The following is a 12415-nucleotide window of genomic DNA, read 5'->3' as shown; positions in this document are numbered from 1 at the left end:
TTGTATTCATATCTGTAAATGTTTAATAGTCTCCACAACACTTTAGGAAAATACATTATGCAAAAGTGAAAAACTGTGATTATTCTTTTTTTGATTTTTCCAAGACAGGGTTTCTCTGTATCTTTGGAGCCTGTCCTGGAACTAGCTCTTATAGACCAGGCTGGCCTTGAACTCACAGAGATCTGCCTGCCTCTTCCTCCCAAGTGCTGGGATTAAAGGTGTGTGCCACCATCGCCTGAATCTATCTATTTATTATTCTTTAAAAAAATTTTCACTTATTTTATGCGTATTGGTGTTTTGCCTGCATATCTGTGTGAGGGTACCAGATCCCCTAAAACTGGAGTTATAGATAGTTGTGAGCTGCTTTGTAGGTGCTGGGAGTTGAACCTGGATCCTCTGGAAGAGCAGCCAGTGCTCTTAACCTTTAAGCCATATCTTCAGCCCCTCTATTCCAGGTATTATATATGCTTTACTGGATTGCAAAAAGATTTTTTATTTTTCATGAAATTAAAACCAAACAACTCAGACCTTAAGCAGAATGTTTCAGACTCAGTATTACTGTCAAATTGACTAAAATCCCATAGTGGGCATAGTGGTGTACGTCTGTAATTAAAACATTAGTGGCAGGGTGTGTCTGTATGTGTAAGGCAGGAGACTACATAGCTGTATGCCAGTCTGAGATACATGGCTAAGTCTTGTCTTAAAAAAAAAAAAAAAAAAAGAGAATCCTGATACCTGGAATCTTCCTTGGTAATTCTGATTTTTGTAGATCTGAACTGCGATCCAAGAATCTTATTTTCCATGTGATACCAGTGCCTTTGGTGCACATTTGTAAGTCTAGAGATCACAGCTTTAAGCATTAGATTCTAAAGGCTATTGTGTGCATACTAGCTGGACCCTTTCATCCTTGTCTTTGGCCTGGCTGCCTCCCTACAAGCAGGGTGATGTGATATTGTGTGTGGTATGTGATACTAGCTACATCAGTACAGCATGAGGTGTTCAGCTCTGTTCTCATTTTGTGACTCTAAAACAGAGATTTTTTTTTTTCCTGGGCAGTTAAGTTTCTTGTATAGCATATAATAACATTTTACCTGCACTTTTTAAAAAGTTCTTTTTTTTTTCTTTTTTTGAGACAGGGTTTCTCTGTATAACAGCCTTGGCTGTCCTGGAGCTCAATTTGTAGACCAGGCTGGCCTTGTACTCTGAACGATCTGCCTGCCTCTGTCTCACAAGTATTGGGATTAAAGCCATGCACCACCACCACCTGACTAAGTACATTTTGAAAAACATCAGCCTCATGGGGGTTTCTCCCACTTAACTCATTCATCTTCCATGTTAAGACTCTGCTAGAAGTGCCCATTTTTCTCTTCAAAGAGCCAGTTCCCTGGGTGAGTAGCCTATGGTATAGCACCTATACAGGGCTTCACTTGATTTACTGCTCTGCTTAATTCTGGCCTCGTGTGTTAAGGGCAGTATGATGAGACAAATAAGAATACACATGAGCAGAGATGCGTGTGTTGTTCACCACTCCTTTGGCGCTTCATTTGTGCTATCAAACTCAAGAGCTCCACAGATACCAAGTAAAGGATACCTACTACATGGAGATAATGTGATTGCTTCTAATTGTAACACAAAAGTAGACAAATGACGGCCTGGTACTGTTGGATTTCCTTGGAACTGTTACACATTTTTAAATGGTCAAGTACAATAAATCATTTAAAAAGGTTCACGTTATCTCCTAAATTATGGATAATCTGCCACAGTCACAACAGTCATATCATCAAGTTACACATAAAGATTTTTTTTTGCCACACCGAATGTTATACTGTGGATTTTGAAGCTGCTTTTGCTTCAGAAGATAGATTGATGTCGTTTTAAACACTTTTCCATTGGAAGTGGACAGGTATGGTGGTACGTGCCCTGATTCCAGCATTGGAAAAACGGAGGCAGGACAGATGCAAAGTTGAGGCCAGCCTGGGTTATAGAGACAGACCGTGTCTTGAAACATAAACTAGGATCATGTATCAGCATGTTTTAAAACATTGTAATACACTGCTAACATGAAGCTCTGTGTGCTCCCAAAATACACTGGAGCACTTACCTTTCAGTATCTGAACTATTAAAAGATATGGATGCAGCCAGGCAGTCTGCCAGTCCTTGATGACTAATTCTTAAGATTTCCTGGCGGTAGGGAAGTGGTAGGAGGAGAAAGACTGTGGTAGTTTAAATGTAAATGGCCCCATAAGCTCATAGGGAGTGGCAGTATTAGAAGGTGTGACCTTGTTGGAGGAAGAATGTCACTGCAGAGGTGGGATTTGAGGTCTCCTTTGCTCAAGCTACTCAGTGTCACAAACCACTTTTTGTTGTCTTCTGATCAAGAGGTAGCCAGCACCGTGTCTGCCTATACACCACCATGCTCCCCGCCATGATGATAATGGACTGAACCTCTTCAAGTGGAAGTGATCCATCTCAATGAAATGTTTCCTTATAAGAGTTGCCATGGTTATGATGTCGTAAGACAAAGACTGAAGATCCCATCCTCTTCCTGAGTATCATTATAATGAACAACAACAATAACAACAACAACAACAACAACAACAAAAAATACGTTTTTCAAGTCTTTTTATTCTTTGTGTGTGCATAGGTTCCTGTGGAGGCCAGAGGGCACTTTGGGTCCCCTGGAGTTGGAGTTACAGGTGGCTGTGAGCTGCTTCATGTGGGTGCTAAAGATGAATTTGGGTTCTCTGCATTATCAGTGCATGCCCTTAACTGCTAAACCATCTTTCCAGCCCCCCAAACAAGTTTGAAATGTTCATAAATAGTCAAAGTGATGTCAGAGGAGTGCAGGTAGAGAAAGAAAGAGAGAGAGAGAGAGAGAGAGAGAGAGAGAGAGAGAGAGAGAGAGAGAGAGAGGCAGAGAGAGAGAGACCTGTAGCTCCCATCACAACAGAAAAGAGAAGCCTAGTGTGACTAGTAGGAAGAGGCAGCACACAAAACCTGGATGGACAACTACTGGTAGAAAATACCAAGAAAGCATATGCTAGCCAACGGGAAAGGGTGTGTGTAGTCTCCCCTTCCTCAGAACTCTTTATTTTTCTACCTCTGGAATATCAGTACAAAAATTGTAGCTATTAAGAACATTGGGGTTACCCACTGCCAGGACTACAGAGGAAGGAATCAGATATTCTTAACTGAAAATCGGAGTAATTTCTTTATAGAAATTTTGCTATATGCCTAATATTTAACAGATAAACCTGTGGGATGGCTCAGTGTCTTATACCATCATGTTTCTTCTGAATTACAGGACATGCTTACAAAGGCCTCCTGGCACCCACACTGTTCCAGGCAGGGTACTGCTTAGAACAGAGGTAGATGGGAGAGACAGCTCCCAGCTGTGAATGAGCAGAACAGCTAAAAGTTCTTGTGAACAGACTGGCTTTAACAGATAAAATACAACACGAGTCAATCTCTTAAAAAGTTGGTTTTGGCAAACGTAGAAATATCCATACAAAGCTGGAAACAGGAAAATGATCAGGAACATGGGTTTTTACATTAAATTAAAAAAAGAAATGACTTAAGTGAGATGTGTTTGTGGTATAAATCATAAAAAACACAAGACTGTGTCTTTGAAAGTGTCTTCTTAAAACATACAGCCTCTAAAGCTAAGGTATTAACATTATGCATTGACAGTATGAAAGTGTTCACATGCAACATTTCCAGGACAGAAATGCTCCCCGTCTCCATGCTATCCCATATGGAATCCACTATCACGTGCATAATCGAAATGTGGCTAATGAAGCTGAGGGTATAAAATTTTCATAACTGAGATGGTCACATGACTAGTTGTTACTGATGATGATGATGAGTTGAGCCATGGGTTTATTTGGGAGGACCTAATTACTGCTAAGACATTAAGAATTGGGTATAAATGTAAAAACAAAACAAAACATCTCTAGATACACCTGAAAGTCTTAGCTGGTTTTGGAGATGGGGTTGGCACAACCTGTGGAGGAAAGGACTCCTGGGGAGAATTTATGTGGTCTTCCCAACTCCTGGATAAGGCTCTGGTCCCCAGGAGAACGCCTGCAGTTACAAAGTGCCTGTGGATGGGGCCACCCCAGGGCATCTGTGCATTGATAGCACTGCTGTGAAGCTGATGGAATGTTTATTTTCGGGCAGGGTTTCCAGAGCCAGAGGAAGGTTTAGCAGAAGGAGGAGCTAAGGGCCCGGGTCCTTTCTGGCCACTGGCAGGCTGCACAGGCCCTTTCTTTTTGGGGATTAAGATCTTGTTCTTGCTCTTGAACACTTTGCTGGGGTCCAGCTTATTCACAAAGGAGTCGGTCTCTTCTGTGAGCAGGCTTGTGTTGTTGTAGGTGATGGGTTTGTACATACTGAACCATTGCTGTAAGGCAGAAGTGAGAAAGAGTCACAGCCTGAAGGGGAAATGGGCCGAGAGCAGGGACACATAGGACAGACATTACAAACTGACCATCACTAACCCACATTTTTTTTTAACTGTCAGCTGGTAAAGTATATGTGATTATTTCAAAATTCAAAAAGCTATAAAATCTAATACATTTCTGGTCTACATATCCAGTGACGGAATGCTGATTTTATACTTTTTTTTTTTAAATGAAAAACTGCCTTAAAAACTAACAGTAAGTGATGAAAGATCCCCTCAGCTCCTGGTCAAGCATATCCAGTGCAGTATGAGAACTACTGAGCTCAGCAGGGGACAACGTCCTCCACTTGCCATCAAAGCAGACAGTGCCCACCATGGAAAGTCCAGGGGGTGTGGCAGAGGTGCGTGCAGAACTTCCATATGGGAAGCTGTGCGCTGGTGCTCTAGACCTGCAGTTGCTCAGAAAGCCATCGAAAAAAGGACAGCCACATTTTCTTTTTCTTTTGTGCCACTGTTTGACCCAAACACTTCACAGCACTGATTGCATAGAAGCTGTTCTTATGAAAATAGGAAAAGAATGAGCCCATATCTATTAAAACTGCAGAGGAATGCAGTCTCTAATTTTTTGCTAATTAAGTCCTATAAAAAATCACTATGACTTTTCTTTAGACAAAACCAGTTCATTCCACTAAAAATTTCTAGCCACCACTTGGTATTTTCAGGGCAGGCTGTATAAGCCTGGCATCCCTGTTTGAAATGATGCCCAGTCTGTATGCAGAAGATAGTTCTATATGTACCCATATGGGATGCTAAGTGAAAAGATAAAAGTGCAGAATTGCCACATTTGTGTTAGCACAAAGATTTAAAAAAAAAACCCAAAACAAACAAACAAAACCACCACCACCAACAAACCCCATGCATTAATACTTTACATGTAATGAGTCTCTCAAGGAGGGCATACATACTGACAGCTGTGCCTGCCAATGAAGATGTATACCAGGAGCAGAGGGCAAGTAGAAACTTGTTAATCCTTCTAAGGGTTTGTATTGTTAATCAAAAAACAGTTATCTGGACCCAAGCCCTCAGTGACATTTAATTAAAAATAACACTCCAGTTGATCCTGATTACTTAATTAGATGCAAATCATGTGAGGCTATCAGCCAACAATGGAAGTACTGCTTACTGAAAATCTGGGTTCCACCCCTTCATCTATTACTGCGGATGGATTTTGGAATGTAACACTTTCACAGGAAATTCTTGATACACAACAGATTTTGGGATGGTGGTAGTCTCTCCTTACCTTGGCCTGTGGGCTAATGCCATAGCTGGTGAAGGCATATTGCCACTGGGGCAGGCCCAGGTGGGTGATGAGCAGGCGGTAATAGGCAGTAAAGGTATCTGTGAGAAAATGCCAGTATAATGCTCTGTCCAGGAACCAGATCTCAGTGTCATGAGCTAATCCTAAACAGTATAAGAAGAAAGGGACAGCTTTATGTTTTTCCTTTTAGCTAAAATGTCAATATACATTGAAAGTTAAGGGAAACTCACAATAGAAAGGTTTTAAAGCACAAAATAAAACTCTTTCTCCTTCTATGACCCCAGTTCTGCTCTTTCATGGCTGCTTTTTCTCATTAATCTGATACTCATGGATTCCCGATTGATCACACAATGGCTTTGACCATGAGGCATTTCATTAAGGCTATCTCAGTAGACGCTTCTGTTCCGTGTGGACTCAGCACTCCCTCCTTTTTTGATGGAAAGAAACTGTAAGGATCAATCTTTTAAAAAAGAGGTCTCTAATCAAAAGTGCTTTGAAAGCAAATAATAACAAAAATCCAATGTAAAAGAGTCTATACTAGTGGTTCTCAACTTTCCCAATGCTGTCACCCTTTAATACAGTTCCTCATGTTGGTGAACTCCAGCCATAAAATTATTTTTGTTGCTATTGTTATGAATCATAATGTAACTATCTATGTTTTCTGATTATTTGAGGTGATCCCTGTGAAAGGTCGTTTGACTACCAAAGGGGTCAGAAGCACTGGTCTATACCATCTCACTCCTGCAATCCCGCTCATATGATATCCTATCCTAGGTCAGCTAACCCAGGCACTATTACGCCAGCTCCTATCTTATATCCATCTGTGACCTTCCATTTCTGTCACCTTTAGCTCTGTCACCATTATTCTGGCTCATTAGCTTTCTAGAAAGCAGTAACATCTTCCCCTAGGTGTTTCCCACCTACTCTCTTCCTTCTCCAAAACTACCTGACCATTTTCATTTGAACCTTGCCACTCTCCTAACCAGCCTCGAACAACTCTTTAGTCTTCTAGACTGTCCAGACCTTTTTGCTCAGAGAGGAAAGCCTGCCAAGCTCTGTATGAGAGGAAGTGGCTACATCTCTTTTGAATGAGATGAGCACAGGCTAATCACTTAAGCTCATTCAAAGAGAACTGTCATTACCACAAATCAGTTGAACTTCTTCATGATAATGGCTTCTAGCCATCCGTTCCTCTGATTTGTTATCCCTTTCACTCCTTCCTCATATCTAATTTCAATCATTGTTTACAATGCATCTCCAGGTCTTTCTCTACAGCAGCTTTACCTGGAAACAATCTCTTCTCCCCAGAGGTAATGTCTAATCTTTATGCCTCTTCACATCACCAGAACGAGGTAAGAAGAGCGCTTAAATGTGATCAGCTCTAGATTCAGTCTGTAGGAGCAGGCAGTGGTTTCTGTTTAGGTGTTCATAGTCTCTCAGTAACTATCATTTAGCCCTGCTTTCTCTTGCTTTTCAATGTGGGGACTTGAGGTCTAGTAATTCAGATTTCTATTGCTCTTAACTGGCTTACATATAAAAGTATTAAAAAAAGGTACCACATTTCCTGAATGCTTATCAAAAGCACAACCATATGAACAGAATGAGTCGTTGCTGAAGCTTTTCTCATGTGTCCCATGGACTGTTCAAAGTGACTCACACAAGGAGATGGAATATAGAAATTAGCTTAGTAGGAGATGTTCAGAGGGGATCAGAGGGGCTGAGTCTTGGCACAAAGAAGAGATATGACAGCATCTCAGAAAGCTTTTTGTTCACTGATAGCTAACAGGCAAGTTCAGGGAAGACCACGCCCATACTGTAGAATCATGCTTTGGAAATGATCTTTACCAGGTTTCCCATGTTTGTAGACGAGGCAAACCTTCCCATTACCGTTGCACGAATCCAGTTCAAATATCACACTGCGACTGTCAAAGTGAGGCTTCTCTGGCTGGTCTTCATTGGCTGTAAACACAGAAAATCAATAGTAATGTTCAAACAAACTCAACACAGATACAGCACTATACTACACAGCATTATATATAATTGTGCAAAGATGAAAAAATGGTGAGATTTTCTATGCTCTAAATGCCGTGAGATTCATTGACGGATCAGGCCTTCTTATCACCAATAGAAACTGACAGAACACTGAATGGAGCCACATTAAGGCAGAGCAATATGAATGTTGGGGTGCTGAAGAAAGCCTCTTCCCTTTCCTAGGTTTACTGTGTTAAGAATGGGATGCATGGTCTACGGGGGTGGATGAATCATAACTTATTCCACCTTCCAGTGATATGTATACATCTTATCCTCTGGTGCTGATTCCAAAATGTGCGTTAGTTCTGGATTTGTTCTAATTAACCTATTTCCCCCATTAATACTGTAGTTTCCTGACTGGTAACCTATGATTAGATGCCAGAAATTACTGAGTGGTAGATGTTTTCTATTTCTATAAATATTCTTGAGCTTTGTTCTTAGACACAGATAAACTACTTAGAAGCAAATACTTTGGCCCTACTTTTAGGATTTCTCAGGCAGAAGCTGGGTCTGATGGTTTAGCCTGTAATACTAGCACTTGGGAGGTGGAGGCAGGAGAATTAAGAGTTCAGGGTCACCTCAGCTATATAACTTACAAGTTCAAGACCCCGCCAGAAAAAAGAAAACATGAAGAAGTTAGGACCAGTGGGACTGTCCTCTGCCGTTACCAGAAGCATAAGGTTAGTGTTTGGATGCTGTCCCAAGTCTACAGCCTCAATCGTGTGTTCCTCCCTTGAAGCAACACTGGGGAGAAACCTCAGTGTTCATCATGCTATTTATAATTTAGGTTGGTTCTTATTCATGGGGTTGAATTTCTTCAGGTATCTACATAGTTTTTATTAAAATTTACTTTCTGAAAACTTACTTATAAAAAAAAATCCAAAGCATTGGGTAATGTCACCTCCTTTTTATATGAAAGCTTATTTAGGTTATAATTCATCTATCATACCACTTATATAAAATATAGAATTTATAGATTTTAGAATATTTTACAAAGTTACACTATAATCATCATAATTAATTGTACATTTTTTTTTTTGGAGTGCATTTTTGTTTTTGCCAGGATACTGAGACCATAAACCTAGGATCAGTCCTTCCCTTCCTGTCACACTGCTATGTCCCAGCCCTCAACCCGGGTGGCCAGCTATAGGCAACACCTGCTAGAAGACCTGGCAGGCAGTCCACAGATCTCCCCTCCCCCCCCCCGCCCTACTCGCTCTATTATCCCAGAACCAATTCTCAGCGTTGCCCCTAGAGCTGCAATGATGTGGAAGTGATTTCTTTCTAATCTGTTGCTTTCATTGGTTAATTAATAAAGAAACTGCCTAGGCCCATTTGATAGGCCAACCCTTAGGTAGGTGGAGTAAACAGAACAGAATGCTGGGAGAAAGAAGCTGAGTCAGAGAGTCGCCATGATTCTCCCAACACAGCTGCAGGTTAAGATCTTCCCTGGTAAGCCACCTCGTGGGCTACACAGATTATTAGAAACGGGTTAGGTCAATATGTAAGAGCTAGCCAATAAGAGGCTGGAACTAATGGGCAAAACAGTGTTTAAAAGAATACAGTTTCTGTGTAATTACTTCGGGTAAAGCTAGCTGGGTGGTGAGACGCAGCCCCGCTGCTCCCACTACTACACTGCAACAGAACACCAGTGGTAGCCCCCACCACAATCTCATTGATGCTTCCTGTGGATCCCTCAAACCATCTCCTCCTGACCTCCCATCCCCCATGCACACACCAGCTGAGCAGGCCAGTAAAACAGGCAACATTCAGCCTGTTTTACTGTTTCCAGAGAGGAAACAGAAACCAAGGAACAAAATTCTCATCAAACTGAGACAAACCAATCACCCCAAAACCCAGATGCCTAGATGCCATGGTAAGCCACTGCCACGTGGCAATACACAGATTAATGGAGATGGGCCAAGCAATGTTTTAATTAATACAGTTTCTGTGTGGTTATTTCAGGTGTAAGTTAGCCGGGTGGACGGGACAAACAAAGGGCCCCCTCTCCTTGCTTGCAATGAGAGAGAGAGAGAGAGAGAGAGAGAGAGAGAGAGAGAGAGAGAGAGAAGATAGAGAGAAGAGAAGAGAATATCAGGTATTTAAGATAGAATAGAAAATTCCTGAAACAAAACATCCAGGAAATTTGGAACACCATGAAAAGACCAAACCTACAAGTTAATAGAAATAGAGAAGGAGAAGAATACCAGTCAAAGGCCAAGAAAACAGTTTCCACAAAATCATAGGAAAAAAAAAATCCTAACCAAGAGAAGGGGAAGCCTGTAAAGGTACAAACAGCATACAGAATACCAGATAGATTGGACCAGAAAAAAAAGTCCCCTCACTGTTATAAAGAGGCCACTTGTTCATCCCGGCTGCCCAGAACCAAAATAACCACATAGAAACTGTATTATTTATATCACTGCTTGGCCTATTAAGTCTAGCTTTTTATTGGCTAACTCTTATATCTCAATTTAACCCATTTTTAGTAATCTGTGTATAGCCATGAGGCTGTGGCTTACTGGGTAAAGTTCCAGTGTCTGTCTCCGGTGGGGCTACATGGTTTCTCTCTGACTCCGTGTATTCAGCTTAGTTTTCCCTGCCCACCTCTATTCCCTGCACAGGCCCAAGACAGTTCCTTTATTAACCAATGGTATTCACAGTATACAGAGGGGAATCCCACATCACCTTCACCTCATAATAATCAAAACACTAACTATACAGAACAAAGTAAGAATATTAAAAGCTACAAGTGAAAAAGACCAAGTAACATATAAAGGCAGATCTATTAGAAAAATACACCTGACTTCTCAATAGTACTGGAGACTCTAGGAGACCACAGATACCAGCCCTAGTTACTATACCCAGGAAAACGTTCAGTCTCCATAAATGGAGAAAACAAGATATTCCATGATAAAGTCAAATTTAAACAATATCTATTTACACACCCAGCCCTACACAAAGTGCTAGAAGGAAAAAAATTTCAAACCAATGAGGTTAACTGCACACATGAAAATGCAGGAAGTAAATAATTTCACATCAGTAAAACCAAAAGAAGGAAGGCATGCGCACACTCACACACACACACACACACACACACACACACACACTGACCACCACCACAGACAACAACAAAATAACAGGAATTAACAGTCATTGTTGGTTGATATCCTTTAATATAAATGGCCTTAATTCCCCAATAAAAAGACACAGAATAACTAAATGGATATGAAAACAGGATCTTTTCTTTTGTTACATACAAGAAACACCTCAACATCAACAATGCCTCAAAATATATGGTTGGAAAAAGATATTATTCCAAGCAAACAGACCTAAGAAGCAAGCTGGTGTAGCAATCTTAATAGCCAACAAAATAGATTTCAAACCAAATCAATCAAAAGAGATAGAAAAGGACATTACATATTCATCAAAGGAAAAATTCACCAAGATGACATTTCAATTCTTACTATCTATGCACCAAACACAAGGGTACCCCCCTTTATAAAAGAAAAACTATGACAGCTTAAATCACACATTAACCTTCACACACTGAAAGTGGGAGACTGCAATACTTCATTTTCATCAATGAACAGGTCATCTAGACAAAAACTAAATGGAAAAAACGCTACAACTAACTGACAGCATAAAGCAAATGAACATAACTACAGAACATTTCACTCAAACACAAAAGAATACACCTTCTTCTCAGCATCTCATGGGACTTCCCCCAAAATTGACCACATATTAGGACATAAAAGCAAGTTTCAACAGATACAAGAAAGTAGAAATAATTCCCTGTATTCTATAAAATCACCAAGGATTAAAACTGGGCATCAACAACAACAGAAACAACAGAAAGATTACAAATTCATGGAAACTGAATAACTCCCACTCACCGAAAAATAGCTCAAGACAGAAATAAAGAAATTAAAGACTTTCTATAATTCAATGAAAATAAATACACAACATACCCAAATTTATGGGTATAAAAGTGGCACTAAAAGTTCATGGCACGAAATGGTCACATAATAAAAGATTGTCAAGCTCTCATATAAACAACCTAACAGTATACCAGAAAGCTCTAGAACAGAAAGAAGTAAGCACACTCAAGATGAACAGATGTCAAGAAATTATAAAAAAGAATGCTGAAAGAATCAATGAAACAAAGAGTTGGTTTTTGGTTTTTTTTTTTTTTTTTGGACAGACAAACCCTTATCCAAACTAACTAAAAGATGGAATATCCAAATTAATAAAATCAGAAATGAAAAGGGAGATATAACGGACACTAAGGAAATCTGGAGAATCATAAGGACATACTTAAAAAACCTATACTTCTCTAAATTGGAAAATCTAAAAGAAACAAATAACTTTCTTGGTAGGTACCACTTACCAAAGTTAAAATCAGATAAACAACTTCAACATGCCTATAACCACTAGTGAAACAGAGTAAGTCATTAAAAGTTTCCCAAGTTAAAACAAAACAAAACAACAAAAAAAAACACACCCCAGGTTCAGATGGTTTTAGCAGAATTCTAGCAGACTTTCAAAGAAGAGTTAATGCCAATACAAATCATTCAACAAAATAGAAACAGAAGGAACAGAATTTATTTTATGAGTCCACTGTCACCCTGACACCCAAGCCACATAAAGACTCAACAAAGAGA

At 40.1% G+C, this 12415-nt stretch overlaps 1 protein-coding gene across 1 annotated transcript in view; it reads right to left on the bottom strand.

The window, feature by feature from the left end:
* Positions 1–3862: 3862 nt before the first annotated feature.
* Positions 3863–12415, bottom strand: part of Tpgs2 (tubulin polyglutamylase complex subunit 2) — a 39936-nt gene continuing 31383 nt past the window's right edge. The window contains exons 5-7 of the mRNA XM_005355729.3: positions 7566–7679; positions 5703–5863; positions 3863–4402 (exon numbers count right to left, since the gene is read on the bottom strand). Of these exons, the coding sequence (XP_005355786.1) occupies positions 4166–4402; positions 5703–5863; positions 7566–7679 (512 nt within the window). The 3' untranslated portion in view covers positions 3863–4165. The remainder of the gene's footprint in view (positions 4403–5702; positions 5864–7565; positions 7680–12415) is intronic.

Source organism: Microtus ochrogaster, chromosome 18 (genome assembly GCF_000317375.1).
Source record: "Microtus ochrogaster isolate Prairie Vole_2 chromosome 18, MicOch1.0, whole genome shotgun sequence".
Taxonomy (NCBI): domain Eukaryota; kingdom Metazoa; phylum Chordata; class Mammalia; order Rodentia; family Cricetidae; genus Microtus; species Microtus ochrogaster.
This window is presented reverse-complemented; position numbering and strand designations above follow the sequence as displayed.